The sequence below is a fragment of the Podarcis gaigeae genome, assembly GCF_964106915.1.
Source record: "Podarcis gaigeae genome assembly, chromosome: 8".
In the NCBI taxonomy this organism is placed as follows: domain Eukaryota; kingdom Metazoa; phylum Chordata; class Lepidosauria; order Squamata; family Lacertidae; genus Podarcis; species Podarcis gaigeae.
In genome coordinates this window covers 40649357-40677131 of record NC_139684.1, presented here as the reverse complement: position 1 = coordinate 40677131, position 27775 = coordinate 40649357, and the positions used below count along the sequence as shown (strand labels likewise).

Here is a 27775-nt window from a genome sequence, read left to right as displayed (position 1 = left end):
AGCGGTTCTTTGGCTTCAGTGATTATTAACCTCCATCCCATACTTTTGCCCTTGATATACGCTTGAAGGAGGGCAAGGATCAGCATCAAGCCCCACTGCGCTGTTGCTAATAGTTCCTTTTAAAAGTATATTTTATGCGATATTATATATTATTGCGATTTAGTGCCTTTATAATACAAGTAAGAAAACTATAATGCACAAATTTCCAGAGCGGTAGCTGCATTAGTGTCTTGTAGCAAAAACACTCAGATCTTTGTGGCACCTTTAAGATGACTATCTTTAACTCTTGAGAATGGTTCCCTGCCTCACTGAAGGTGTTAATATAATCATTTCAGCAATTATCACTGCTGTTGTAAAAGGTTACAAGTGTGCCTGTTTAACAGATATTTAAGCTTTAATTATCACTGGCTGTAATTTTTGCATCTCATTGCCATTCAGCTCCTGCCCTACCGTTTTTCTCCTTTGTATACCTGCCAACTAAGATGTCATTTCATGTCTCTGACAAAGTGGTCTCGAGTCCACAAAACCTTATGCGGTAATAAATTTGTCAGCTTTTAAGGTGCCCAATACTCTTTTGATTATAATACAGAAGCAGTGGGTGATAACTATTAGCCTGGAACCTGGTTTTTCCTAACACACATATATTATATAAAGCATGGTTATTTAAAATGGTTTTATTCTATATATTAATGATGCCTGAACTGGTGGTGACTAGCCAGGAAAAGAGCTCTTGGAGTCATGGGAGATATGAAAATGTTGGCTCTGTGTACTGCAATTGAAAGTAGAAAAGGGCAACCAAAATGCTCAAGGGGATGGAGCAGCTCCCCTGTGAGGAACATTTGGGACTTCTTAGTTTAGAGAAAAGGTGAGTAGGAGGAAATTACGCATGGCATGGAGAAAGTGGACAGAGAAAACCTTTTCTCCCTCTCTCAGTAAAATTCATAGACACCCAGCGAAGCAAAATATTGGAAGATTCAGGACAGGCAAAAGAAAGTACTTCACGCAATATATAGTCGAACTATGGAACTCACACCCGCAGGAGGCAGTGATTGCCGCCAACTTGGATGGCTTTAAAAGAGGATTTGACACACTTTCATGGAAGATAAGCCCATGATAGGGCTGTGCTTTGCCTCCTATCACAGAGACAGTACAGGCAAACCCCGCCCCCCATTTATGCACGTTCAGTATGTGTGTGACTACACACACGGACAGCACACCAAACCCAGAAGTGATCCAAAAAGTCACATAAAGGAATGGAATGGAGCTGGGATGGAACGGGGTGTTTGCAGGCCTTTTCAGTGTGTTTCAAATATAAGCGATTTCACTGGCACGTGCGGTGCCTCAGAACGCAGTAGTAGTAGTAGTAGTAGTAGTAATAATAATAATAATAATATTTATCCCTTCCCATCTGGCTGGGTTGCCCCAGCCACTCTGGGCGGCTTCCAACACATATAAACACATAATAAAACATAACCCAGAACATTTGTGGTATGAAAAAGTACAGGATTTCAGCAGGTAATCACTAGTCATTCCCCAACTGGAAATGAAATGGCATGACTGCTATGGAACTTTTGCAAACGGCATGACATATAACTGCCCTGGCCCCAGTACAATCCTGAGTGCAAATCATTGTGAACGCAAAATCACAATAAAAAGGACATCTGGAGGGGCTCTCTAATTTTATCGGCATTGAGGGGCAGGAAAGGGTTAATCCCCCCCTTTCTTCTTTGTTGCTCAGCTCTGGATATTTCATCTTGCTTTGTTCACTGGGATGCATATTTCATAGGCTGTAGCTTCCCAGCTGGCAGGAGCTTGCAAACTCTTGGAGCATAGCGGGTATTGTCTGTCTGTTTGTTTGTTTATTTTTAAAGCCGCCCCCCCCAAACTCCGCCACCATTCTCCCCCTCCCCTTAAAAAGGGGGAAAGAAAAGAAGCGCTTGCTTAGATCCAAGAGCCGAACTCTGAGCCTTGGCAGTGGGGCGCTGTCAGCAGATAAAACGGGCTCTGCAGCTGCACAGAAATGCCACGTCTCCTAACTGGGAGATTTTTGAGAGTGAGCAGTTTTGTTGCTACAGGGGCTTCAGGAAGAGAGGAAGCAACATGTGACTAGATGAGTAGCGGAGCACACTCTTCCCGACTTTAATTCATGCCATCTCCCATTTTTAAAAAGAAGAAGAAGAAAGGGCCATGGAGCAGGTGACACCAAAGGCCTCTCTCTACCTGAGCCCCCGGAGAGCTGCTATCAATCAGAACAGACTGCACTGGCTTTGATCAGGGCTGGGGAACCTGTGGCCATCCAGATGTTGCAGGAGCATAACTCTCATCATCCCTCACAACTAGCTGTGGAAGTTGGAGTCCATGTGGGGCGCAGGACCACACGTTATTCCCCCCGCCTCAACTGACATGTGGAAATAGTCTGACCTTATTTCCTACGTAGTTGGAGATGCTAGAATTGAACCAGTGGGGTTTAGTGGTTAGAGTATTGGACTAGGACTAGGGAGACCCAGGTTCAAATCCCGGCTCAGCCATGACGCTCACTGAGTGCCCTTGGGTAAGTCGCACACTCTCAGGATAACCTACCTCACAGGGCTGTTTTTGGATAGAACAGGGAAGGGGGAAACAGTGCATGCCCCCTTGAGCTTCTGGCGGAAAAGTTGGGATATAATTGTAATATTAAATAAATAAAATCTGGGGCCTTTTGCATGCAAGGCAAGTGCTCCAGCTATGGTCCCTCTGGGAAACTATGCCCTTCCAAGGAGCCCAGGTCTGCCACACCTCATATTGGACTCCATTAATTTTTTTTTCAAGGCCAGTGCAAATGGATGCACCAAGATGCATCTTGAAAAGCTGCGCTGGAGCTGGATTAAATATTTAGCAAATTGTGAGTGCAGGGAATGTTTCCTTTCCAGTGGTGAGCTGGTTAGAAAGATTAGCAAAGTGGACTTTTCGCCCCAATGAAAGGCTGCTGTATTCTGCATTACTCAGCAGATGGCATTTCCCTGCAGGGGTGGATGGAGGAGAGAGTAGCAGCAGGCTGGTCCAGAGCCAAAACTTGGCGTTGTGCCCTCTGGGAGAGCCCATTTTCTGTGGGACTGGTGGTTTTGTGGATGCTAAGAAGGAGGCACCACAAATGATGCAGAAGGCTATTGTCTTTTTGATTGGCATAGGCCATTAGTTTTTCCAGTGTGTGTTTTTAGTGTATGATTTCATTCTGCTAACCTGCTCTGCTGTTTTTTGGGGGTGTTGCTGTATTTGGGATTTGTTTTTGTATGTTCATTTATGGCAGGGATTTTGAATCATAAGAATTATGATTCGCCTAATCCAACCCCCTGCTAAGTGCAGGATCTGCTACACAGGATGCAACTATATAACTATATAACTCCTGACAGGTAGCTTGTCCATCCTCTGCTTTAAGTATTTCCTGCAAAGGAGAACTCGACACCTCCTGAGGCAGGCAGTTCCACTGTCAAACAGCTCTTATCATTAGGGCTTAAAAAAAACAAAACCCTAATGTTTAACTCTGCTTCCTCTACAATTTTCCACTCAGCTGCTCTTGTTCTCTGGAGCAACAGGGCACAGGCCTGCTTCATCCTCTGCCCTTCAGATATTTGAAAACAGCTGTTTGTATTCTCTTCTCTTCTCTTCTTCCTAGGACCATTTGCTCTGTTGGGTTGCCTGTTTTTACCTTTTATAAGCCACTTGGTGATTGTGTGTGTGTGTTTTAAGCAGAAAAGTAAGAGTATAAATAAATAAAGGATAGACTGGCATAAGAATAGGCAGGCTTTTGAATTCCCAGTGTGAGAGTTCCTCTTCTGATCTCTCTCATCTCCGAGGCATGCCTGTGAATTAAAATTAATCACCTCTTTAAAACAGAATAGACAATGATTTAAACCATGCATGGGAATTTCTGGGTCATTCCAACTGCCTCCAATTCCCCACTTGTGAGCACTGAATGTCTTGAGGAATGCAAATTGGTTCAGTTCCACGAGCAAAATGTTGGGTTTTGGACTCTCTGCTTTTAGATTTGTGTGTGTGTGTGTGTGTGTATACACACACACAAACATACATACAAAAACTAGATCACTTGGCTATTGCATTACAGATTCTTTACCCATGCAAATAAAATCATTATTGATGATTTACAGATTGGCCCAAGTATTTAGGATCTCTCTCCTGTATGCTTCCTTTCCTTTCTCCTCCTCCTCTTCTCATTTCGTTTTCTCCCTTCATTTTTAAAAAATGTGAAACCTCCCAAAATGAAAAGCGAATTGATTGCATTATTCTAACCCTCCTTTATGAAAAGTTACCGTTGCAAAGCCAGATGTGAAATGTGGCTGTTGCAGATTACAGTCTGGGCTCTGGGTGACTTTTTTCTTCCCTCTTCTTCTTATCCTCGGTGTTGTCTCCCCAAGGAGCTGAAATCTGCCTTCTCTCCAGCAGGAGGGAAATGGCGCTGCCTTGCAATTGCCTTCTGTAGCCTCTGCTGCAGGACACGCAGCTCGTAGCAGAGATAATGCCGCTTGTGCGGAAAGGGGGCTTATGGGGGAATTTTTAATTACAAATGGGTATGAGGGACCAGGTTGCCTAGGAGATGGGTAATGTGCTGCTGAGCGTTTTACTACTAGCAAATCTGCCAGAATAGACGATTAAAAGTTTATTGCTTTATCTGATGCCTGGATTGGTGGCCTTGTGAAAAATAAGCCCCTTTGCTCTTAGCTCACCCCTTGCAGAGCCATGGCAGCAGGCAGGATGCCCCTGGCCAAGTGGCGCTTGTGCCCCAGGGCACAGGTGAGGTGTGCTTATTGCAGAAGGCAAAAAGAGGCTGGCTGCCTCTGCCTTCCTCTGCTACTACTTTTCCCTGTGGGGAGCTGGCAAGCGAGGGTCCCATTTCTGCCAGCTTGTGTGGTATGACTGGTTTCCCCATCATTCTGCTGAGGCTAGGAAGCTGTGTGGTGAGGCAAAGGTAGGTTAAAGGCAAAGTGTCCTGAATTAACAGGGAAGCTATCCAGCAAGAAGTCATGTTGGAATGCAGGTGGCTGGGCAGAAGAAGGTGTCACACCAGCAACAGCCAGGCAGCAAGTGACCAATTTCTTCACCTGCCCAGTCACACCCATCCTGTTGTGGAATAACAGCAGTATCCTGATCCAGATTACGCGTTGATTGGTTGTTGCTTCGTTCTTCTGCAAAGTTCTGATTCCGACAGATGAGCTGGGCATGAACAGGTCCTGACACAGGCAAATGGTTCTCCTTTTGTACAGAAGGTTGAACTGAATGACTTCTGTGGACAGCATCCTCTGGACGACAACTCTTGTTCAAGGCATGCACAAGAATATAAGAAGAGTCCTGCTGGGTCAGGACCGAATGCCCATCTAGTCCAGTGTCTTGCTTCCCACAGGGACCAGCTCGGTTGCTCTGGGGAATCTCCCAGTAGGGCATGAAGGCACTGTGCCAACTGGTATTAAGGGGCCATCACACAGCCATCCCACAGCAGACTCAGGTGGTAAGTGCCAACAGAAATTAATCCAAAATGGGGCCAACTAGAAGGAGGTACCAACTAGCTTGGGAGAACTCTTGAAGTTTGCAGAAGTACAAAAATTACTTTAAAACAAACCATTTTTAGCCCCCCCCCCCGGCAAAAAAAAAAAACAGTCCAAGAAGGACTGAGCAACCAAGGAATGTTGAGTGTCTATTTACAAAGAAAGACATCCTAGAAGAGGCTGGCTGGAACCTAGAAGGTGAGCACTGCTGTTAGTCATGAGAGTTGAGGACCTGCAACCCAAATATTGCAGCGTATCTTCCTCCCATTAATAAGACTTGCTGCCCATGAATTTGTCTAAACCATCTGACCTTGTGGAAGTCATAACACTTTGTGCCTGTGAATTCCATAAATAGATCACACACAGTTTTGAGAATGTGGACCTTTGCAGCGGTGGTGGTGCCTTGTGGTTTGCCATTGGTGAGCCCTTGGCTAATGTGGATTTAACCTCTCTCCTCTGGTCAATTCCACCCTCCATCCTTGGCATCAATAGCATATACTGAATGTTAATGCACCCAACTGCCTGTGCCTGTTCCACAGCATGGCAGATGCTGTATGGCCAGTGTCACGTAGCCGTGTCAAACCAGGAGGGGGGCACCGACTAAGAGCTCCCTACTGTTTTTTTCGCTCTGATTAGAAATTGTTTATGCAGATTTCTGATTTTTGTTAAGCAAATGGATTAATAAAATGACTCATTTATGCAGACGGCACAAGCAGAAATGATTTTCTCCTGCTTAACTCCCCCCCCCCCCCGCCGCCAAGAAGAAACTTCCTAGTATTCCTTAAGTACTTTGATTCAGGTAATCATTTAATTGCAAATATAAACCAGCAGTGCAAACCCTTTGCATTTTTAACCAGTGCCAGGCGGTGATGATGGTGGGAGTGGGAATATGCCATTCTGGAAGTGCTTCTTTAAAATTTAAATTTTATTGCTTTTTCTGCGTGCCGCCGCCGGTGATCTTGGAGAGCACAGCTGGTGCGTTTACAACCACGTCCCACTAGGAAGATTAGCATTTTAAAAAAAAACTTTTTGCTGCCTTTGCTTGCTCTTTGCAGGGAATGCTGGTGCCCATGCATGGTGCCTAAGCTTGACTCTCCTCTAGAGCAAGGACACAATCCGATAGGGAGCATCTCCTGTGTAAGCAAATGGCATAAGTGCCCATGGTGCCGTGAATTTTTGAGGGACTCTTGTGGATTGCAAAGGGACTTGCACAGGAGATGTGCCCAACATGTTACGTCCAAGGACAGTAAGTGATCTTAGCTATCTAAATTTCATGATATGCACCTCAGCACAGGGCTTTTTACCTGGCAACTGGCAGCATCTCCCAACCAGAGGAGTTCCCAGAGGCCATGGTCTGCTGAACATACAAATTTCCTTGGTGGTGGATCTGACAGTCTCCTCTAGCATTCTCTCCAGTAACGGTCAGCATGAAGCAGGACACCAGGGGCTTCCCTTTGGTTTGTCTCCATCTTTTGTTGCCCAGAGGAGGTATGCTTCAATCTTTAATGAGAACTGCCTGAAATAATCAAAACAAAAAAAATTCCTTCCAGTAGCACCTTAAAGACCAACTAAGTCAGTTCTTGGTATGAGCTTTCGTGTGCATGCACACTTCTTCAGGTGCCTGAAATAATGTTAGAAGAGCCCTTCTGGATGAGGCTGAAAGTCTCAGGTAGTCGAGCATCCTCTTTCACACAGTGGACAAACAGGTGCCTCCAGGATGCTCACAAGCAGGACACAAGAGCAATAGCCCTCTCCTGCTGTCAGCCCACACTGTTGAATGTACATTAGAGTGCCATATAGGTATCGCAGCTAATAGTTATTTGATTTGATTACATTTATATCTCACCTTTTCCTCTAAGGAGCTTGACTACTTGCTTCTGATATCTGGAATCCCAAGGTGTACTTCCTTGGTGCACAGAATCTCCATTTAATTATTGCAGCTGATGGATACAGCAGTGTCAGCACGCAAATGCAGAGCATCTAGTGGCCGGTGAATGGGTGTGTTAGCCAAGGCCTCAGGCAAAGGGCCATAGCTCAGTGGTAGAGCATCTGCTTGAGAACCCAGATTGAATTCCTGGAGAGCCTCTGCCAGTCAATGTGGACTAGCACTCAGTAAGCTAGATAGACCAATGAAATGACTTGGCATAAGTTCACCTGTTCCTTGAGTAGCATGAATAATAGAATCGTAGAGTTGGAAGGGACTTGAAGCATCATCTGGTCCAACCCACCTGCAATGCACTAAAGCAGCCCTGACAGATGCCCTTCCAACCTCTGCTTATAAACATCCAATGAAGGAGAGTCTACCACTTTCCAATGGAGTCTGTTCCCTGTAACTTACAAGAATATTGGGCTTATGCAAATGTTACATTTAGACGTAGACATCCTGTAAAACAAGTGAAGACCATAACATTGCTGGGCCAGAGCAAAGGTTGTCTAGCCAAGTCCTTTGCCTCCAGCAGCACTGATGTCCATCTCCAGTTTCTCTGCTGCAGTTTTTTCAGGGCAGCAGGCTTTAGGTCTATCCTGGAACTCACCCGTAAACAACTGAGCCTTGCCTGGGGAAAGTATCAGAGAAAAGCTCTCACCTCTCTACTAGCCACCTTGGCTGCCTGCTAATAGAGAGGTAAAATTGAAGCATTGAAAATATGCATTTTATAATCACCCGGATTTATTCCTTCAGAGAGTTTATTACAACCTTTTTATTTTCATGCGTGGCAAATGTAATCTTATCTGGCGCGCCGGCTGGCCTAGCTCAGCTTGCTGAATCCGTTTTGCGGCGGAAAGCTATCAAACGCCAGTCTTCCAGGGCACACCGTGTCTGCATGTTAAAGTTGCTTGAACGCATTAAAGCAGCTGAAACGTGCATTAAAATATGGCACTTGGAGAATAGGATATCTATGCAATTAGCCATCTGATGCTTTCAACAGCTGCTTGTAAGTTAGATCCGGTGTATCAACAAAAGGGTACCTTGGAGATTTTGAAGAAGAAAGGAAAGCAAGCTTACTGGCTGCAGAAGCAGCCCTCCATTGGGAACTTCAAGGGGTTGTTGTTGTTGTTTTGAAGGGATGTCAAGTTTGTGGATGTGCCATAAATGCACAAGCATCTTGAACCTCCATTTTAACACACACCCCGGCCTTTCTGCCTCTCCCCCACCCCACCCCCTGCCACCGCCTGTAGTGTTCAGGCATTGCAAGCTGATAGTGCCAAACTGGTCCACATGTTCCCAGGCACTGGGGAGCACAGCTACGAACCCTGCGAGTTCAAGAAGCAAAATCCTATTAAGATAACGTCACGGGTTTTCTGTTTTACTGTTTGCAAGCCAGCTGTAGTATCGCAAAATGGCACAACAGGGAGGTGCCTGCTGCCAAGGAGCTGTGCTGTAGATAAGATGGGGGGGAGCATTGAACCTCTGCTAGAATCCAAGTTCAGGTGATAAGGAATTTGGAACCCATCCAGCCTTTTGATTCAGACAAGCAGGGGTGCACAAACTCCGCCTTTTGCCCACCTGGCTGGGGAATTGTGCTGCTGCTACCACTATCCCCACACCATATTCCCAGGGCATACGACATGCTGCATTTAAATAAAAATAAAAATGAAAGGGTCAGGTTGTTCTGCTCACTGCAGTGCAAGATGACACATTATGTAGGTCAGCAGCACTTGGGTCGTTATATTTCCAGAAACTCCAGGAGAGCTGGGGAAGGCAGGATCTGAAGCCTGGTCATCTTCTGCACACATCAGCACTGTCATGAAGAGTCAGCAGTCTGGGACTTGGCTATCCACATCCGGACGCTGACCTGCCATCTTTGCTCTAGGACCAGTATTGTGAATCAGGATAGGTCTGAGAAGGCTGCAGTTGCTCCGTCATGCGGAGGGTCAGGATCCCCTTGCTTCATTGCTAGAGTGCAGCTCTTTTGGGTTGATGGGTGCAAGCAACTTGTGCTAGCAGTGGAGCACATGGCATCTCTGTTTCCCCAGGTGACCCCAGGTTTGGACGACAAAGAAGGGGAGCTCTTTGTGAAGGGGCCTACGGTATTTCTGGAATACTGGAACAGACCTAAGGAGACCAGGGATGCCTTCACTCCTGACGGCTGGTTTAAAACAGGTACCTTGATTGGGGAGGTGCTGGAGTGCCTCACTTTGCATGCAGAAGATTCAATTCCTGGCAGCACCTCCAGTTAAAAATGTCAGGTAGCCAGTGGTAGGACAGTCCCTTCTGTAACTGAGACCTTGGAGAGCCACTGCCAGCCAGAGAGATGAGATGGACAGAGTAACTGACCTGACATAAGACTGCTAACTACATTTATTATAGGACCCCCAAGTGAGAGAGTCTTAGTGCGATGTGCCCTGTGGCAAGACTCCTCTACATTGGTTCATGGCACAAGACTATGGGAAAGATCTTCAGCCCTGGTGTGTTTGGCTGGGAACCAGGAGCTGATGCAGCACTTGCGCCTTGCTGCTGCTCGGGCAAAGTTACTGGACTAGTGTTAGTAATATTGATATATTAATACAGGAGTAGACATCGTGGTGTCCGCCATCTCCAACAGCCCCAGCCAGCGTCACTAATGATCAGAGATGATGGGAGTTGTAATTCAGCAACATCTGCAGGGCACTGTGTTAGCTAAGCATAAATTAATATATCATTTATATCTCTTGTATGCAAATAACTCTGGACTTGCCTAACTCAATTTGCCCTTGCAACAAGTCAAGAGTAGCATAGTTCCCATTCGGTGTCCACTTACCTTTCCTGTTCCACGTTGAGCAGGGATTTGAACCCAAGCCCTGCTGGGACCTCCTTGTGTTCTGTCTGCAGCAGTAATATGGTTAAGTGGTGTTTTGCTCATAGGGTTCAGTCAAGGATTCTCCACTGATCATATGAACCCTTGGCTGAGTTGAGTCTCAGGAACTAAATATCCCCACCCCTGATGGGGACGCCATACAGTTGTGCCCTAAAAATGGAATGGTTCCTTCTGCTAGCTCCATCCCTCAGCAGAGCCTTGGAATGTAGGGGGACCTGTTAAGAGTTACATTTTGGCCTCTTAAGTCTCTTGACCCAAAGCCATCTTGTTTTTTACTCTTTCCTATTCCTGTTACTAGCGACAGTGTAAGTGTATACACATGGGACATTTGTTCTCTCTTCGTTCAGCCCTGGTTGTCATTAATCTTGTAGGCTGCAGAAAGCTTGGGTGTCTGGTTAATTTCATTCCTGTCACTCAGTCTATTCCCACCCCTGCCCAGGTCTTTGTTTGCACACAGGGGGCCCTTCCTTTCTGTATCGCTGCTTGTTTAATGTAATTTGGGCTGAGGAGGAATGTGAGAGGAAGACAACTATCATGCAGCATGGCACCAAATAAAATGAGCTGCAAACCAACAATGTCCCCAGTTCAAATCTCGCTGTGATAGTTTGCTGAGTGTTCTAGATCAAGTGGCTGTCAGCGTCTCATCTGCAGTATCAGAATAATATGCTGGCCTACCATGCAGGCCTGTTGTATGGATTACAGCAGGATAACATATGTGAAGCACTTTGGACAGTAAAATGCTATATAATAATAACATTAATAACTGACTTAAGTGCTTCAACCTGACTTTCTGGTGCCTTCTCTGTGGCTTTACTGTGTGTGTTCTATTCATTTTGTGGTTGGGTGGTTGGTTTTGTGACTTAAATGAGAGCTGCAGTTTGGCAAGTTTTGCTCATGCCACAGTCCTCCTGTGAGCAGCGAGATTTTGCGGCTTGATGTTAGTGGGCAATGCAGCATTGTGGGGCAATCCATTAAAAAAAAAAAGAACGAAAGGATTTTTAAAAAGTTGACCCTCCTGATGAATATTTCAGATGCAAACGAATGGCATGCATTAATTATTGTAAAGAGATGTCTTTAGGAGAAAATGATTTTGAAATTCAGTTTAATTTCATTGTAATGCATTGCAAACAGGAAGGGAGTATGTGTGTTTAATTGGCTCTCGGGGGTATGGCCTGGAAGATGCCATGCCTTTGTCACAGACCATTAGCGATACAGACTGCATAATGAGAAACTACAATCAGCTCACAGCTGCTGGCTCCTACGGGGAGAGAATGATATTAAATGGAAATCAGTATAAATTAAACTTAACCCTTTCGCTGGGCAAATTTTAACTTCCAAGCAAGAAATGCTGGCAGCGGGGTGGTGGTGGGAGAAAATGACAGCTCTTCTGAATTAGAGGCAAGTTGGAGAAGCCTCAGAAGCCACCCTCCGTCCTACCACTGTTAATCTCATTTGACACAGAGTGATGGCATTTTGATTGTTTCCCTCTGGTTGCACCCCACCTTCCCCACCTCCCAATTTTCCTCCTGTCCTTTTTTGGATCCTTTGAAAAAAAATAAATGGTAGGCAACATATTTCCAGAGCTGACACTTCTTGATCCACAGTGAGATGCAGGTTTGCTGGTGAGACTGCCTTGTTAGCTATTCAGAAAACTATTTTGTATGGAGGCATAGGAAGGAATATAGGGAAGCTGTCTTTTAATTGAGCCAGGCCATTGGTCCATTAAGCTCAGTATTGTTTACACAGGCTGGCAGCCAGTCTCCTGGATTTCAGGCAGGAGCTTTCCTCAGCCCTACCTGGAGATGCCAGGGATTTACCCTGGGGCCTTTTCCATGTAAAGCATGCATCACAGTCCTTCACCGAGAAAAGACCAGCTCTTCAAACTCAAAGTCGTACTGAGCTCCCCACTTGTATTCTGCAGTTTTAGCAGATACTGTCCTTGTGTCTTGAAACTTGATCCCCGTAGCAATGAGGGCTACAAACTTTTTAAAAAAAGAAATTGAGCCAATACTGAGATACTCAGAAGGTTGAATTCTGCTGTTGTGCTGTGGGTGCACAGAACATACCCAGCCATACACAAAAGACTGAGGAGCAGCATGCTCTTCCTCTTTTATCATTATGAATCCCAGAGAGGTACCTACTCCAAAGCATTTTGTAGCAGCAGCAAAATGAGTTCTAGAAGAAGCATTTGAATGAGTTAAACAGAGTTAATTACTGCCATGGTGTTCCAAAGAATGCAAATGAAGCAGATTATAACTGCAACAGGGGCATTTACTGACACAGCTCTATATGGCTTGGGGAAAATACCTTAAAATCCTACTTGCCAGCATTAGAGTCTTAACTGCTTGTGCAACCAGGCACTCAGGATTTTTCCAGTCCTAGTCACAGATAAAGAGAAAAGATAGAGAAAGGCAGCAGTGAACAAGGGAAGGAACTATACTCTTACCCAACTTAGGTCTGAATACGGCCACTTATGTCCCCCCTTCCCATCCTGGGCATGGGGCCCAATGTGGCAAGGCTGCTGCTGAGGCATTCTTCAAGGGCATGTGGAAGCTGGCCCTCAGTTGGGGTGGGAGCACAACTGGAGCAAAGTAAACCTGGCGACGGTGCGCTGCTCTGCCTCTAATAACTTCTGAGCCATAATTGAGCATTTTGCTTATTGCTAATGACAATCCTAGAAACCAGCAGGTCAGCAAATGAAGAATAATCGCTAGCAGAGAAAGCACATGCAGATTCTAACATGCTGCACTTGGTGATGGATTGAGCCACATTAAGATGGAGCTCCAAAGTTCTAGGCAGATAGGGTAGCTAAAGTCTGTCAGGGTCAGAAAGAGAGCTAGAGGTGAGAACAAATGCCCCATGGATATAATGGAGGGCTGTTAATGATGTGTGTCTGTGTGTGCTTATTTATGAAAGGAAATAATGTAGCTGGCCTTGGCTCACCTTGCAACTGTTCAGGCTCTTACTTATATAAAGAAGCATCTTCTTCTGCGTCTTGACATGCCAGTAAACAACCCCACATATGATGAGCTAGCTGTGTGTGAACAACACTCTCCCTGTCATTGGCTGAGCTTCTGTGGTGTCATGAAATGTTCACTAACATTCTGACTTATCCATGGAATGATGACAAACTGCATGTTCCTGTGAGGGATGTGAAAGGTCACTTTGGTTCAGATAGACCTTTATACATGAGCCCCATAAAATGCAATAAATGCAGTCCACATCACGAAGACCACTGTTCTCCACAAGAAGAAGCGACCCAGGTGAATTCAGTGTAAGTAGTCACAAAATCACTCAAGCAGTTACAGGCAGCATTCTGAAGTTCACGAAGAGTACGGTACTTCCTAAATTGCAAAGTGCTACGAAATGGTGGGGCGAAAAGCAGCACTCCTAGCGCATTAGCGTCATGTCCACGGTTTCATAAATCCAACTGTTGCTTTTGTGTTCTCCCAGTACCTTGAAATACGGACATAGTCAGCCAGGAGCTTTTCCTGCTGTAACTGTGGAAGTGAATATAAGAGCGCAGAGTGGCTACACTAGTTTGGTTGAAAGATGGGCTTTCATCTTGAGTGTCTATGTGCATCCCCCTCCCACTGTGCAAAGGATTTCTCCCAAAGGAAAAGCACGCTGTGCAGCATGAGTGGCAGGGAGAGGCAAGATCATAGAGCTATGTTCTCCCTGCGGATAGGCTCGTTCCATTCACATTTGCCCACACGTCTAGGAAAGTAGAACCTGGGAGTATTTGGTGAGATTTATTTTCAATTACAGGTTGAGGCAGAGACATGAAATAGTGCCGACTTTGAAAGTGGTGCATAAATCCTGCAAGCAAATCCATGTATATCAGCTCCATATAATAAGACTTTATTGATTGCTATATTGTATCTGTCAGAATAAAACTCCCTTAATGCCTGCATCAGGGCCAGGAAGATAGAGGCCTTGGCTGGTAACGGAATCTGATTCAAGAATCAATGCAGTTTGATTAATATGTCGTTAAGAAAGTAAGAGTTATTTAACTTGTTTGATGCGGGCTTTAAACCGATGACTCATTTCTATTAAGCTCCCCTGCTTTTGAGCTGTGCAGAAAACATAAATGCGATCAATGTTGCTCTTTTGCATGTAACCAAATCCTGTATTTTCGTATTCAGAGTTTATATTACAGTTCCTTTTACGGAAGTCCCAGTCTCTACCTCTCAAATGCATTTCTTATAGGTCCAAAATAAATATTTGCATAAGATGGTGCATGCACACACAGGGGAGTTGACCGGACTAGTGGTTGAATCTTGCCTGAACACAGATGATGGGACAACATTGTCCATGATACCTGAGGGTAGCAAGCTAGTTTATGGAGCCCAGGACAGGTTGTATAACACACAGTGATCTGTCTTCCAGTCAGGGGGATACAGTCTGTAGCCTGCAGCAGTTACCTCTCTTCCTAATAGTGGGGCTGCCTGGCAAGTTTCTGCAAATGTATTGTGCACCACACAGAACAGACTGCTTGATTTCACCATTCTGAGAATCTTAATTGTTGTTTCTAAGTAGCGAAGGCACCCAGAGGATGCGAGAATTTTTTTCCTGCTGTTTCTGCAGTTTTCTGCTTTTCTACCCAACAGTCTCAGACATTTTGCAGGGCACCTTGAATATCATTGCTTTTAGGGGTCGCAGCTGTAAATCAGACACATTTTGGAGTGTGGATTGCAGTGTGGATGATTCCATTGTTTAGGTGGATGCAGGTTCTGTCTGTTGCTTTTCACATTTCCCCAAATTTGTATGCTGCCCCCTGCTGGTGGACTGTGAGCACAATTGAGAGAATACCAAAAAGGGGGCAGTGGGGGATTTTCAAATCATGAACATGGCACTAATGTGCAATGATAGTTATTTTTAAATCTAACATTTCTTAACACTTTGCAGTTCAGGAACTACTAAAGCAAACAGCTGTCACTGTATTCCTCATGAGCTTCAGAATATATTTTCACAGCAGATAATTCCCCCTTCACCTAAGGAAAGTAAATCTGGTAGAGTCCACATAATTATCTGCACCTGTGGAACTACTTGGCAGTATCCACTTCAGTCATTGATGGATTTCCTTGTGGCAGGTCAAGTTTAAAAATGTTTAGACCCTTAAAGGCAACCGACCAGGACTTCTGGCGGTCCAAGGGCAGAATGCCAGTGCTCTGCTAAACTCCTGGCCCTCCCCCAATGGCTCATAGAAGAAGGATAAATTATGCAAGATTTGCAGATGTGCCTGATTTGCAGAATCCATTCAGGTGTAGAATAGATGTCATATTGGCACAGAATTTCAATCTGTTCTGTGGTTAGCCCTGAAGGTTCTGTTCATTCCCCTGTGAGTCCTTTTGCCCTTCAACCCTAAGGGGATAGAAGACCAAAAAAACAACAACACAAAAACACCCCTTTGCTTGAGCTTGGCTGGTCTTGTTCTGTTCCCTTCAATGCCAGCTAGCACAGAGAAGGTTAAGCAGATGGCACGCCTGAGTTGGCAGTGGCTTTTTCTGGCTCCTTCCAATCCCCAGAGAGAAGCAGGTGTTCCCCACTCCGGGGTGGGCATTTGTTTCCATTCATGGGCGTTCACACCTGAGATAGAAATCACTTGCGCCTGTTCGGCACAAGCTATAAATAGGAACATGTCTAATTAAAATCCTAGCATGCAATATTTTCCCCATGTTTGTTTACATTGTCTCTCCCAGTCATAAATTCAATTAATACTATTTTTTTGTTTTAAATTATTGCTTAATTATGATCTCCTGCAAATGTTGCATATGACTTATCAGCAGGGTAAGCCCGCTGCATGAAATACACACCCCCAAGGCTGGGAAGAGGGAGAGCTTTCTAGTAGCCAGAGGTTGAGATCCAGAGAGTGGCCTGGTGGGATGATGTGATTAACTCAGATGGACTAGGAAGATCTGCTTAGCCTTGACCTCTAGGATTATGTCTCTTTTGACATATCCTTGCCTATGGATGGTCCCCTAACTTAATTAGCTCCAGCAGCAAGGAACTGTACTCTAGCTTTGCCCAGGGATGGGAACATCTGGCTTAGGGGTCACGTGCAGACCTCAACTTAATTTCCTGTTGGTGGTGGGGGAGGGACAGGAACGGGGGCAGGGCTTGCCCACCACTGGCTCTGCCCCTGTCTATCACTGGCACACAGTCCCCAGTAGATTTCTCACAAGGGAATATGATAGAAGCAAATGAGGAATACCATTACTGGGCCACCAGGGCTTCCTCAGTTCCACAGGAAGGACATCACTGCCTTGGAAGCCATTTCTAAATGCCCAAATATATACAAAAATACATAAGAGGCCTCCAGTCTGGGTTCCATCCCTGGCATTTCTGAGTAGGGCTAGGAATGTCTCCTGCCTGAGACCCTGGAGAGCTGCTGCCAGTCAGTGTATACAGTATGCACTGAGATGAATCAATGGTTTGACTGAATATACGGCAGCTCCCTGCATTCCTAAATAGGACATTAAAGATGGCCATTCCCTGGGCAAATCTGTATTTGGCCTTATAGCTGCTGTACTTCAATCAAAAGAAACCCTGAAACCATTGAAATGAGCAGCTGCAAAATTGGAATTCATTGAATAATATTATTCAGTCTCTCAGGATAGTATGGGTAGTTACTGCACAAAGAAAATGTAATTGTCCCTCATTTACTGTTCAAGCTTTGATGCACTAGCAAGCACAAATTTATGTTTAGATTGTGCATTATATTTACGTTTTCAAAAGCCAGCTATCAGAATATATGGTCTTCTCTCTGCAACTTAGGTTATAACCAGCTATGCCATAACCTCAGCTGTTCTTTTCCAAGCAATGGCCACAGCAGCATGGGGGTTCTGACCCAAGCAGGAGTTCATGGCAGGGTCAGGCAGGACAAAGCAGTGCAAAGTTCTGGCTTCAGCAAGGCAGGGTCAAAGAAGACAACTTTTCCCCTGTTGTAGTAATAGAAGCCAGGTATGTTCACATATATTTGGTGTGGGGGACCTTTGGCATTTGAGAACTACAACTCCCATCATCCCTTTGCCATTGGCCATTCTTGCTGGAACTAATGGGAGTTGTACTTTTGAAGGGCCAAAGGTTCTCCACATTAGAAGGAAATCAGCAAGATGCAGATAGCACTTTGGACAGCTCCACTGAGAGTTTAGAACTAGGTAGGTGACATATAGAAGCAAGACTCAAATTTTGCTTCAGTAACAGGCAACCCCAAAAGAAACATTAAACACAGCTCCATCTCCAGCTGTGCCTTTGGTGAGAGGAGTCTCTTCAGTTAAAGGGACCTAGCCTGCTTTAATGCCTGTTGACTCCAGCCAGAGAAAGGCAATGGAGTCAGAGAAAGGCAATGGAATCTCCTCAAGCCAGAAAGGCACTGGTGCAATGGGCTGCTTTTGTGCCAGCATTTCTAGGGTAGTAGAAGGTGATAGTTCAGGGGCTGGCTCTGAAGGTGTTTCACTCTTCCATGCAGAAACGTCCTCTGAATCCATAGTATTCTGGAGTCATGACACAGCCGTAAACGTTGAGTTCCATTCATACATCTGATAAAGGTTTTCTTTCTTTTTTCATTTTCTGTTATTTCATGTAGCACACTCACATCTTCAAGGCTTGGCAGGTTGGTTGGCAAGTGCCCACTGTGGCTCAGAGGTAGAGGTGGGAATGTCCCCAGTCTGAAACTCTTGGAAAGCACTGTAAAGAATATTGAGCTGACTCTGTAGCAGGCAACATGCTATGGTCCTCCTCTTCCTTGCATGTAAGGAAAAACAGCATCCCAAAATGGAGGTGGGGGTGGAATCTGATAAGAAATAATATCACAGTATCCAGGGCTTTGTTTTCTCAGTTTTTAAAGCTTTCATCCCCTCTCCCCCTCCTCCCCACGCTGCCTTCTGTCACCCCAGTGTCTGGAAGCAGTGGCTTTGTTTGCAACCTCCCCAGTTCAAGGCCAAATGCCTTGTAAGCAGTTAGCCTTTTATTTAACTCTGGTGTTTTGCCCGGCCAGCTGATAAGGACATGTGAAAGAAGAAGAAGAAGCCTCTGACTTCTAAGGGCTTTCAATTCCTTCCCACTCTGTAATCCTGGGCAGATAACATCATTGGGAGTGATAGCCCCAGGCTCTTTGCTTTCAACAGAAGCCTCCCTGTGGGCTTCACTCAAGACAATTGAGAACATATTTACTCAGAACTAATGGCATTGTGATGGAAGCAGAAATGGGGGGAGGAGGGAGGGTGGCTGCAGCGCTTTGCTTACAGTGGTTGGTGAAGGAAGCTTCTCTATTTTTAAATAAAAGGGCTACTTGGACACCTTTTGCAGGAAATCCTCTGCACCACTGCCACTATGCCCACCCGCTGCTACCTTGGTGGACTATTTAACAATCCTGCTCATTCACGAGAGACAATGGGAAGGTCAGTGCATGGGCGTAGCGGGAAGAGAGTTATTGCTTGCTTTAGCTAGACGTGTAATTGATCCCGGAGCTGTTCTGCAAAGGGCAGGAGCGGAGCAAAGGGGTTTTAACTCCAGCATCTTGGTTATTGCAATTACTTTTTGCCAAGCTTCAGCCTCTCAAGCTGCTGAGTGGCATAGCAGACTCTCTTTTTTCCTTTTCACCATCTGCAGGGATGCCTATAAATACTTAAATGCTAATGTGAGAGAAAGTAGAAGGAAGGAAGGAAGGAAGGGAGTTTCCTATTTATGGTGACCTGTTTTTTTCTCTAGAAACTCTCCACAGCACCTTGACGGAAGTTGACAGGGAGGAACGTTTTTATTTCCTCAGGGTCACGCAATGAAATCAGATGGCTGGAGCTTCAATACTGCCCAAAATTATCTGCATCCCAGAGTACATTGCATAATTAACTTATGGAACTCACTGCCACAAAATGTGGTCTTGTCCACTGGCTTGGGTGGCTCTGAAGGGAATTAGACAAATTAATAGACGATGGATCTCTTGGTGGCTGTTAGTCATCATAAGGGGGACATGCAACAAAATGTTGCAGTGCAAAGTACTCCTTTTCAGCATGCTAGCCAGCCAGCCATGTCTTCTTTCAGAATATTCCATTCCGTTCCACCTCATTGCTTGTTTTCAGTCTTCCTTTCCTTCAGTTCTAAAAGTCAAGCCAGCATTCCATGGCCCTGTGTATGTTCAGGCCTGGGCTGTTTTGCGTCTCCTACCCACCTCTCCTTAGAGACCCCCACCGCCCAAAAAAATGTACTTCTGTAAATCTTTTTGTGCTTGTATCTTGACTGCATAAGGCTTCTTTCAGAGAATGAGTTCGCCATGTGGAACCATGTTTAGAAGCAGTATGCTGCTGGGGAGCAACAGCTAGTCTGAAGAGAGGGCTATGTGCCTCTATGGGTGGATATGGCTGAATGGGGGGGGGTGGAGAGATGGATTGTAAAATATTTTGCCCTACAGCTAAGAGACAAATCACCATGTGGCATTCCTAGGAGGGTTGGGTAGTTGGCAGTTCAGTCAGCTCTCGATTAAGAAGAAAAATAATAATTTTACTATTTATACCCCACCCATCTGGCTGGTTTCCTCAACCACTCTTGGCGGTTCCCAGCAGAATAGTAAAAACACCGTAAACATTAAAAACTTCCCTAACCAGGGCTGCCTTCAGATGTCTTCTAAAAGTCAGATAGTTGCTTATATGTAGGGAGGGTGCCACTACTGAGATAGTTGCTTATATGTAGGGAGGGTGCCACTACTGAGAAGGCCCTCTGCCTGGTTCCCTGTAACCACTTCTCACAGTGAGGGAACCCACAGAAGAACCTTGGAGGAGGACCTCAGTGTCTGGGCTGAACAATCGGGGTGCATTAAACACCCAGTGCAGGTACAGCCCTTTGGAGGCCCATCCTTTTAGGATACCACCTGATCTAATTTTAGGATACCACCTGATCTAATTTTAAGGCCTGCAGTCTACACACACACCTGAGATTTCTGCACATTCCCGTGACTGATCTGTCCTTTCTGCCTGCAGGGAGAGATGACAACAGGCCCATTAAGATCTGCACAACAAGGAATCAAGGCTCTGGCACATTATGAAAAACCACCTGTGCTTCAAGGCAGGCACTTCTTGCTTTGCCCACTTCCTCAATTACCAGCTTGACTTTTGTGTGCCCAAACCCAGGGAGCGCAGGGAGCTTGCCATGCAGGTCCCTCAACAGCACTATTAGTGGTTAGTAGCCAAATGGAGATGTAGGAGTGAGTGGCTTGGCATCTGTCAATGGAAGGCTCCCTTTGCCGAGGCTCCTGCCTTCTAGGTACCTGAAGCAGGTGTGTGAGAGAGAGCTCCTCTGCAGCCTCTCCCAGAACTCTTGGCTTGCCTCCATCCTGCCTCTTGTTGAGGAAGAGCTTATTAGCAGAGTTCTCTGCAAAAAAAAAAAAAAAAAAAAAAGCCCTTGAGTGGGTTTCCTTTTCTTTCTTTCTGTTGTTCTTTTTTAAAGGTGTAAATGCCAGGGGAGGCTCTACCAGCGCCTCGCATTCTTTCATCTCGGCAGGGCTTTGCCCTTTCTCGCAGCATGACTCCGACAGCAGGCTCTGTGCTGCTGTGCACAGAATACAAACAAACTCACGGAGTTCAGAGCATGACAAGAATTCCATTGCAGGCAGGCAGGATGCTGCGTGCTCCAGGGCCCTCCATTGCGAGAGCTTCTGAGATCCGCTTCCCTGGTTAACTCCTTCTCTCCTGGCCACGGAGTGATGACATCCAGGAAGGGCAGCAGAGCACAGCTTCTCCTCATGGAGAGTGTGAGAAATGGAAGGAAAAACAGGGCACTCATAAATATTTGCGGTTGGCATAGAAGAGGTGGACACCAGCCTTTGGGTTTAAAATACAGTCACAGCTTTTTTGATTAGATAGAGCTCATAAATGAAAAACTGTGACCAGGACATATGTCAAAGATGTCTCTTTTTTCTGTCCAAAAACATCTGAAAGGCTGCAGGTTCCCCATCTTTGGCCTCAAGATTTTTATTATAGAATCATAGAACCATAGAGTTGGAAGAGACCACAAGGGCCATCGAGTCCAACCCCCTGCCAAGCAGGAAACACCATCAGAGCACTCCTGACATATGGTTGTCAAGCCTCTGCTTAAAGACCTCCAAAGAAGGAGACTCCACCACACTCCTTGGCAGCAAATTCCACTGTCGAACAGCTCTTACTGTCAGGAAGTTCTTCCTAATGTTTAGGTGGAATCTTCTTTCTTGTAGTTTGGATCCATTGCTCCGTGTCCGCTTCTCTGGAGCAGCAGAAAACAACCTTTTTCCCTCCTCTATGTGACATCCTTTTATATATTTGAACATGGCTATCATATCACCCCCTAACCTCCTCTTCTCCAAGCTAAACATGCCCAGCTCCCTTAGCCGTTCCTCATAAGGCATCGTTTCCAGGCCTTTGACCATTTTGGTTGCCCTCCTCTGGACACGTTCCAGTTTGTCAGTGTCCTTCTTGAACTGTGGTGCCCAGAACTGGACACAGTACTCCAGGTGAGGTCTGACCAGAGCAGAATACAGTGGCACTATTACTTCCCTTGATCTAGGTGCTATACTCCTATTGATGCAGCCCAGAATTGCATTGGCTTTTTTAGCTGCCTCGTCACACTGTTGGCTCATGTCAAGTTTGTGGTCAGCCAAGACTCCTAGATCCTTTTCACATGTACTGCTCTCAAGCCAGGTCTCACCCATCTTGTATTTGTGCCTCTCATTTTTTTGCCCAAGTGCAATACTTTACATTTCTCCCTGTTAAAATTCATCTTGTTTGTTTTGGCCCAGTTCTCTAATCTGTCAAGGTCGTTTTGAAGTGTGATCCTGTCCTCTGGGGTGTTAGCCACCCCTCCCAGTTTGGTTTCATCTGCAAATTTGATCAGGATGCCCTTGAGTCCATCATCCAAGTCATTGATAAAGATGTTGAATAAGACCGGGCCCAAGACAGAACCCTGTGGCACTCCACTAGTTACTCTTCTCCAGGATGAAGAGGAACCATTGATGAGCACCCTTTGGGTTCGGTCAGTCAGCCAGTTACAAATCCACTGAGTGGTAGCATAGTCAAGACCGCATTTTACCAGCTTCTTTACAAGAATATCATGGGGCACCTTGTCAAATGCCTTGCTGAAATCAAGGTAGGCTACATCCACTGCGTTCCCTTCATCTACCAGGGTTGTAATTCTGTCAAAAAACAAGATCAGGTTAGTCTGACATGACTTATTTTTCAGAAATCCATGCTGACTATTGGTGATCACAGCATTCCTTTCTAGGTGCTCACAGACTGTTTGCTTAATGATCTGCTCCAGAAAATAGGGACAACATTTGCCCTCCTCCAGTCTGCCGGGACTTCGCCTGTTCTCCAGGAATTCTCAAAGATGACTGCCAGTGGTTCTGAGATCACATCTGCCAGTTCTTTTAATACTCTTGGATGCAGTTCATCTGGCCCTGGAGACTTGAATACATCTAAACTAGCCAAGTATTCTTGTACTATCTCCTTAGTTATTCTGGGCTGTGTTTCCTCTGCTGAATCATTTGCTCCAAATTCTTCAGGTCGGGCTTTGTTTTCTTTATCAGAGAAGACTGAGGCAAAGAAGGCATTGAGGAGTTCAGCCCTTTCTGTGCCCCCTGTTTGCATTTCACCATCTTCTCCTCTGAGTGACCCCATAATTTATAAAAATAAATTATGTTTATTTTTTAAAATGAATACATAATAAACCTACAGGCCTTACTGTCTCACCTGCCAACTGTGATTGGTATTCAGTATCTCATTGCCTATAGAAAGGTGACATGCACCCCCCCCCCCCACACCCACACCGCAAGGAAAGGAAAAAAATATGCCCACTCCTAGCTGATAATCCTACCTGGTTCCTCTAGCCTAAAACCTGGGGGAAGCTGTTGTTACTGTGATTGGCTGTGTCTTCTGTGCAGCCTGCTGGCCACAAATGAGTCTCAGCAGGGTGAAACCTAGATACTAGGAGAAGATGGACAACTACAATGGAGAATCAAGTTCTTTATAAGTATTAATAGATAATAAGCAGATGGCAAGGTCTTGAGGAAGGTTTGGACTGTCCTTTTGTGCTATCTCCTTTCCCCACAGAAGCCTTTGATGCTTTATTAGTCGTTGCAGCAGTAGGAATCCAGAAGACACAAAGAGTCTATAGGAAGAGATGCAGAGGGAATCTCTAGCAGCCACCTCAAGCCAAACTTTCCTTACAGTGTGTTTTGTTTCAGGCAGCAGTGCCTGCTGCTCAGGTGGGATGCAGCTAGGAGACAAATCCACCCACAGTCTGGTGATCAGAGTCTGGTCAGGCCAGGGTCAAAGTCCAGCAAGGCTGATTAGCAGACAGGAGTCAGATTCTTACATATGTGTTCAGACAAACTGGAAAGTCAGGTTTAAGACAGGGTTTCCCACCACACCCCCCAACAATGGACCACTTGAAAATTGCTGAGGATCTGTGTGGATTTTCATGCCTATTGTAGTCATTATATTGCTAGATGCTGTGGGGTTTTTATTTGTTGTGTATACAGACTACCCTCATGGACACCTCGGCAGACAACAGCTGGGAACCCTTTGTCTAAGATATGCAGAGCAGGGAGACAGTCAGCACCATGGAGAGTTCCAAGTGGAGTTTGGACTAGAAGCTAGTCAAGCTATATTTGAATGTTGCTCCAGCAACTAGTCTCCTCTGACTGAGCCTTGAGTAGGGTTTTGGCTTCTTTCAGGGTGCTGGCTCTGTTGCCACAATGAATGAGGCTTTCACCTTTAAAGGGACCTTGTTTGCTCTGGGAGTCTTTGACTGTGGCGTGGTGGTGAATTTGGAGCAGGAATCTGAGGACAGAATGGGGCTGGCCTCATGGCCCTTCCTGGTGACGAGAGTTCAGAGGAGAATAGGGGTATCAGGAATTATTTGGAAAGTCAAATCCTCTCCTGAGAGTTTTTCTTTTTCTCCTCAAGGAGGAAGGAATCAGAGCCCCAGTTGGTAACACTGGCTGTTTTCTCAGAGTGGTGTTACTGAAAATGAGCTGCATTCCTTGGGGCATGTAGGAATCTTTCTGCCTCCATACAGTAATCTCAGAGTTAATTTTATTAAAGAAGGACTAGGGTATTGGTGAAGAAGAAGAAGAAGAAGAAGAAGAAGAAGAAGAAGAAGAAGTTGTTGTTCAAATTCTTAAGAAACTGGATTCCTCATCTCTCGTTTTCCCTGCACTCCCAGTTCAGTTACATCCCTCTCCCTGAAGACTTGCTTGCCTAGCTAAGCCTTTCCTGAATTTTTTTTTTAATCTCTCTTCCCTGCCATGTCCAGCAATATAGGTTGCAAGCCCTCCAAGCAGATACCACACTGGTTCTTTGTCTTCTACAGCAAACATTTGGCCCTGCATAAATGAAATATAAACTGTGTCATCCACCCAGAGCCGGGAATTATGATGGGGATCAATAGTTGGACATATTAGGGGTAGAGGTGAACTGTGAACAGGAGTGGGAGTAAGTTATTTAATCTTAAAAGAAATGTACATTAAGCAATTAGAAGGAAGATTTGAACCACCAGGGGAGTGAAAATCTGCCCCAGAGATAGTCAGGGGACAGCAAAGAAGTCTGATTAGTATTAAAATGGATCTTGGTGAATTTATGAGTGGTGTATAATTTCTTAGTCTGAGGCATTGTGTCACCTGCAGAGGTCTGGAGCTTTGCAAATTGATGAGTGATATAATTTCTTATTCTGAGGCATAGTCGTCACCTGCAGAGATCTGTCAGTTTTTCTCTTCCCTCTTCCTCTTCACTTATTTTGGATTTTAACTCGGGACTTGAATGCACACGAACAGGAGATGCAACATCATATGGTCCCCTGCTTTTGGCACAGTGAACATTGGTTCCATTTTGGGCTTGCTGGGTCTTATTTCAAGTTACAGTTCAACTGGGGTACTGGAGGAGGGCAAAAGAGGACATAGGCAAAAACTTCTCATGGATACTCAAGAGGGTTGTGGATCAGAAGCAGCTGGTGGAAGACTTATTCACAAAGCACATAGTAAAATATGGAACACGCTCCCGTGAGATATAGTGTTGCATCTCACATCCTGCTTGGAGGCTTCTCGTGGGCATCTGGGTGGCCACTTGGAGAACAGAGTAATGGAGACTTACATATTTACTTATGCTGTTCACATTGTCCACTGATAAATAAGATGTTGCTTTCTGAACCCTAAGGAGATTAAATGCAAGGAAGAACCTCCCTGCTATAGGACCAATTTCATTTCAAATTATTGTTACAAAATCTGCCAGGCTTTTGTTTGATGGAAAAGTTGACCAGACATCTGTTGGACTGGGAGAGGGAAAGTCCACTGGATTCTCCCTCCCTCCCCAATTCTTTTCCATATTCTCTCTTAGCATGAGGTGACAGCCTCTTGACAGGTCAGGGGGGTGTCCAGTGTGCCCCACAATTTAATTAACATGGCACTAGAGAAAACCAGGCTGATGCAATCATTCACGAGTGCCTGGGAGACTCGGCCCCTGATGGATGCTGCACTTTCTCCTGCAGCTGCGTGGCCCACGTACCATTGAGGGGAGCTTCATCTTGTCCAGGCTGCTTGCGTGCTCTCGGTGCCCTCCCTTTCCCCCAGTGTGCTATAAATACATTCCCTCAGTCCATCCCAGCACACTGTATCAATCTTGTTTAATAGACTGGAAAGCTTAATGCGCGGTGGCGGGTCGCGGGGAGCATCGGGGTGATGGATTGTGCCTTCCCGGAGTCGAGCACCGTTGATGTATAATGAAATATTTATGATTTATTCCGGCTAATAAACTGGAATGAAGTGTGTGATATATGTGAGCAGATGGGGAACTATTGATGCAGCTTTCATTTGGGGAGTGTGGGGAGGTTTATGTCCGTAACACACACGTACACACATCACAGACCCTTGCATGCCATAAACTCTGCACCTCGCATGGCTGTTGTGGGGACAACCGATTCCCATCCCATCATTAATCTCTTACTCCTTCCCTCTAATTGTTTGTCATTCTGCATCCCCTCCCGCACCTGTTCTCCATGAGCCTCCTTTTGTACAGAGTGCCTTTTATCCAAGGGCTTTGCTGCTCTCTCTGTGCTATATGTGAGCCCTGAGACTCTGCCCTTGCACTGGAATTTTCAGAGTGTGGCACTAACACCTCCTGGGGCAGTTTTCAGCCGTGACTGTTGTCAAGTCCAGCAGGAGGCTGGCATAACCCCTGGCAAAGGATCCCTTTTGGCGCACTGTCCTGCTGTCAATGGTTTGCTCTTCACTGGAGGCTGATCCATTTGAATGAATGGTCATTGCCCCTTTGATCTCAACCTGCCCCACCTGCCTGCCTTCTTACTTTCTTCCAACCAGTCCAGGGGATGGCAGTGCCCATCATCTTCCTCCTCCTTGGTCTCAGTATTGCCATTTTTTTAGAATTCCACAAGGAGGAGGAGAAAACTAGAATTAATTGTTGCAGCCTCTTTGGTTCCTCTGGCTGTTGGTTTCCCTGTCTTCTGCCCTACCAGTCCCAGTGGGCACTAGCCACCATTGCCCCCAGGCAGGTGCTTGAGGTGGCAAAGACAAAAGGAACAACCCTTTCTCCTCCCCCACCTCCACCTGCCAACAGAACCAGAATGTTTCTCCAGTTCAAAGCATCTTGCACACCGCTGGATGCCCTTCATTTGGTGCCATGAAAGACTTGAGGAGTCTGTTCTCCACCCATCACATCCTCCACGAGCTGCCCCTCCAGCTGTTCCCCTCTCAGACTAATTAGTTGCATTTGCGGGGTAATTTCAATATCTCTCTGATGAAAGCCTCCAGAGGAGCACAGAGATCTGCTTCTGCTTCTGACTGCTTCAGAGGAGACCTTCCCCAAAGGGGGTGGGGGTGGGAAGGGAGATGTCTCTGTGCTGAAACGCCCAACCTTATCCTGTCAACATGCTAGTTCAGAGAGCAAGGGAGCTCTCCAAGTAGCAGCCTCTGCAAAGGAATCCAGTAGGGTAGATGCCTCATTCTGTCTGTACCTGCTCAAAGTGAATGATCTCTGTGCTACTGAAAGAATCTGACAGCTGGGAATTCCCTGGGAGAGTCTGTCAAGCAAAGGAAGACGTTCTCAGAAGTCGAAGAGGGACCTGGAATTCTCACTTCCAGGGAAGCTCCTACCGCCCAACACTTTGGAGCCTAGAGTGGAAGGTGCAAAAAAACAGAGAGGGGAGCCCTTTTCAAAGCAGTTGCTGTTTCTAAAGGAAGGAAGTTGCAACAGCAGATCACATCTGCTTTCAATGATATCACAGGCCTGCACTGGAATCTTTGTGACTTCTTCTGTTGCACAGCTTGTTGCAGCTTGGTACATCTAGGAATATTTTTGACAGAATATAGCAGGTGTATGTGGAGTGTAAAAAAGGAACTAGGTAAAAAAGAGGGGATTCATTAGGCACTATTGAGCCTTTTACTATGATCATGTAGAAGCCATCAGC

At 45.6% G+C, this 27775-nt stretch overlaps 1 protein-coding gene across 6 annotated transcripts in view; it reads left to right on the top strand.

Moving 5' to 3' along the window:
* The window catches only part of ACSF3 (acyl-CoA synthetase family member 3), a 63224-nt gene that overhangs the window by 26820 nt on the left and 8629 nt on the right, over positions 1 to 27775 (top strand). For 5 of the 6 annotated variants that reach the window (XM_083754557.1, XM_083754555.1, XM_083754554.1 and 2 more), the window contains one exon: positions 9513 to 9639. The exons of the other annotated variant lie outside the window; for it this stretch is intronic. In XM_083754557.1, coding sequence (XP_083610683.1) covers positions 9513 to 9639 — 127 coding nt within the window. The remainder of the gene's footprint in view (positions 1 to 9512; positions 9640 to 27775) is intronic. 6 annotated transcript variants of the gene reach the window in all.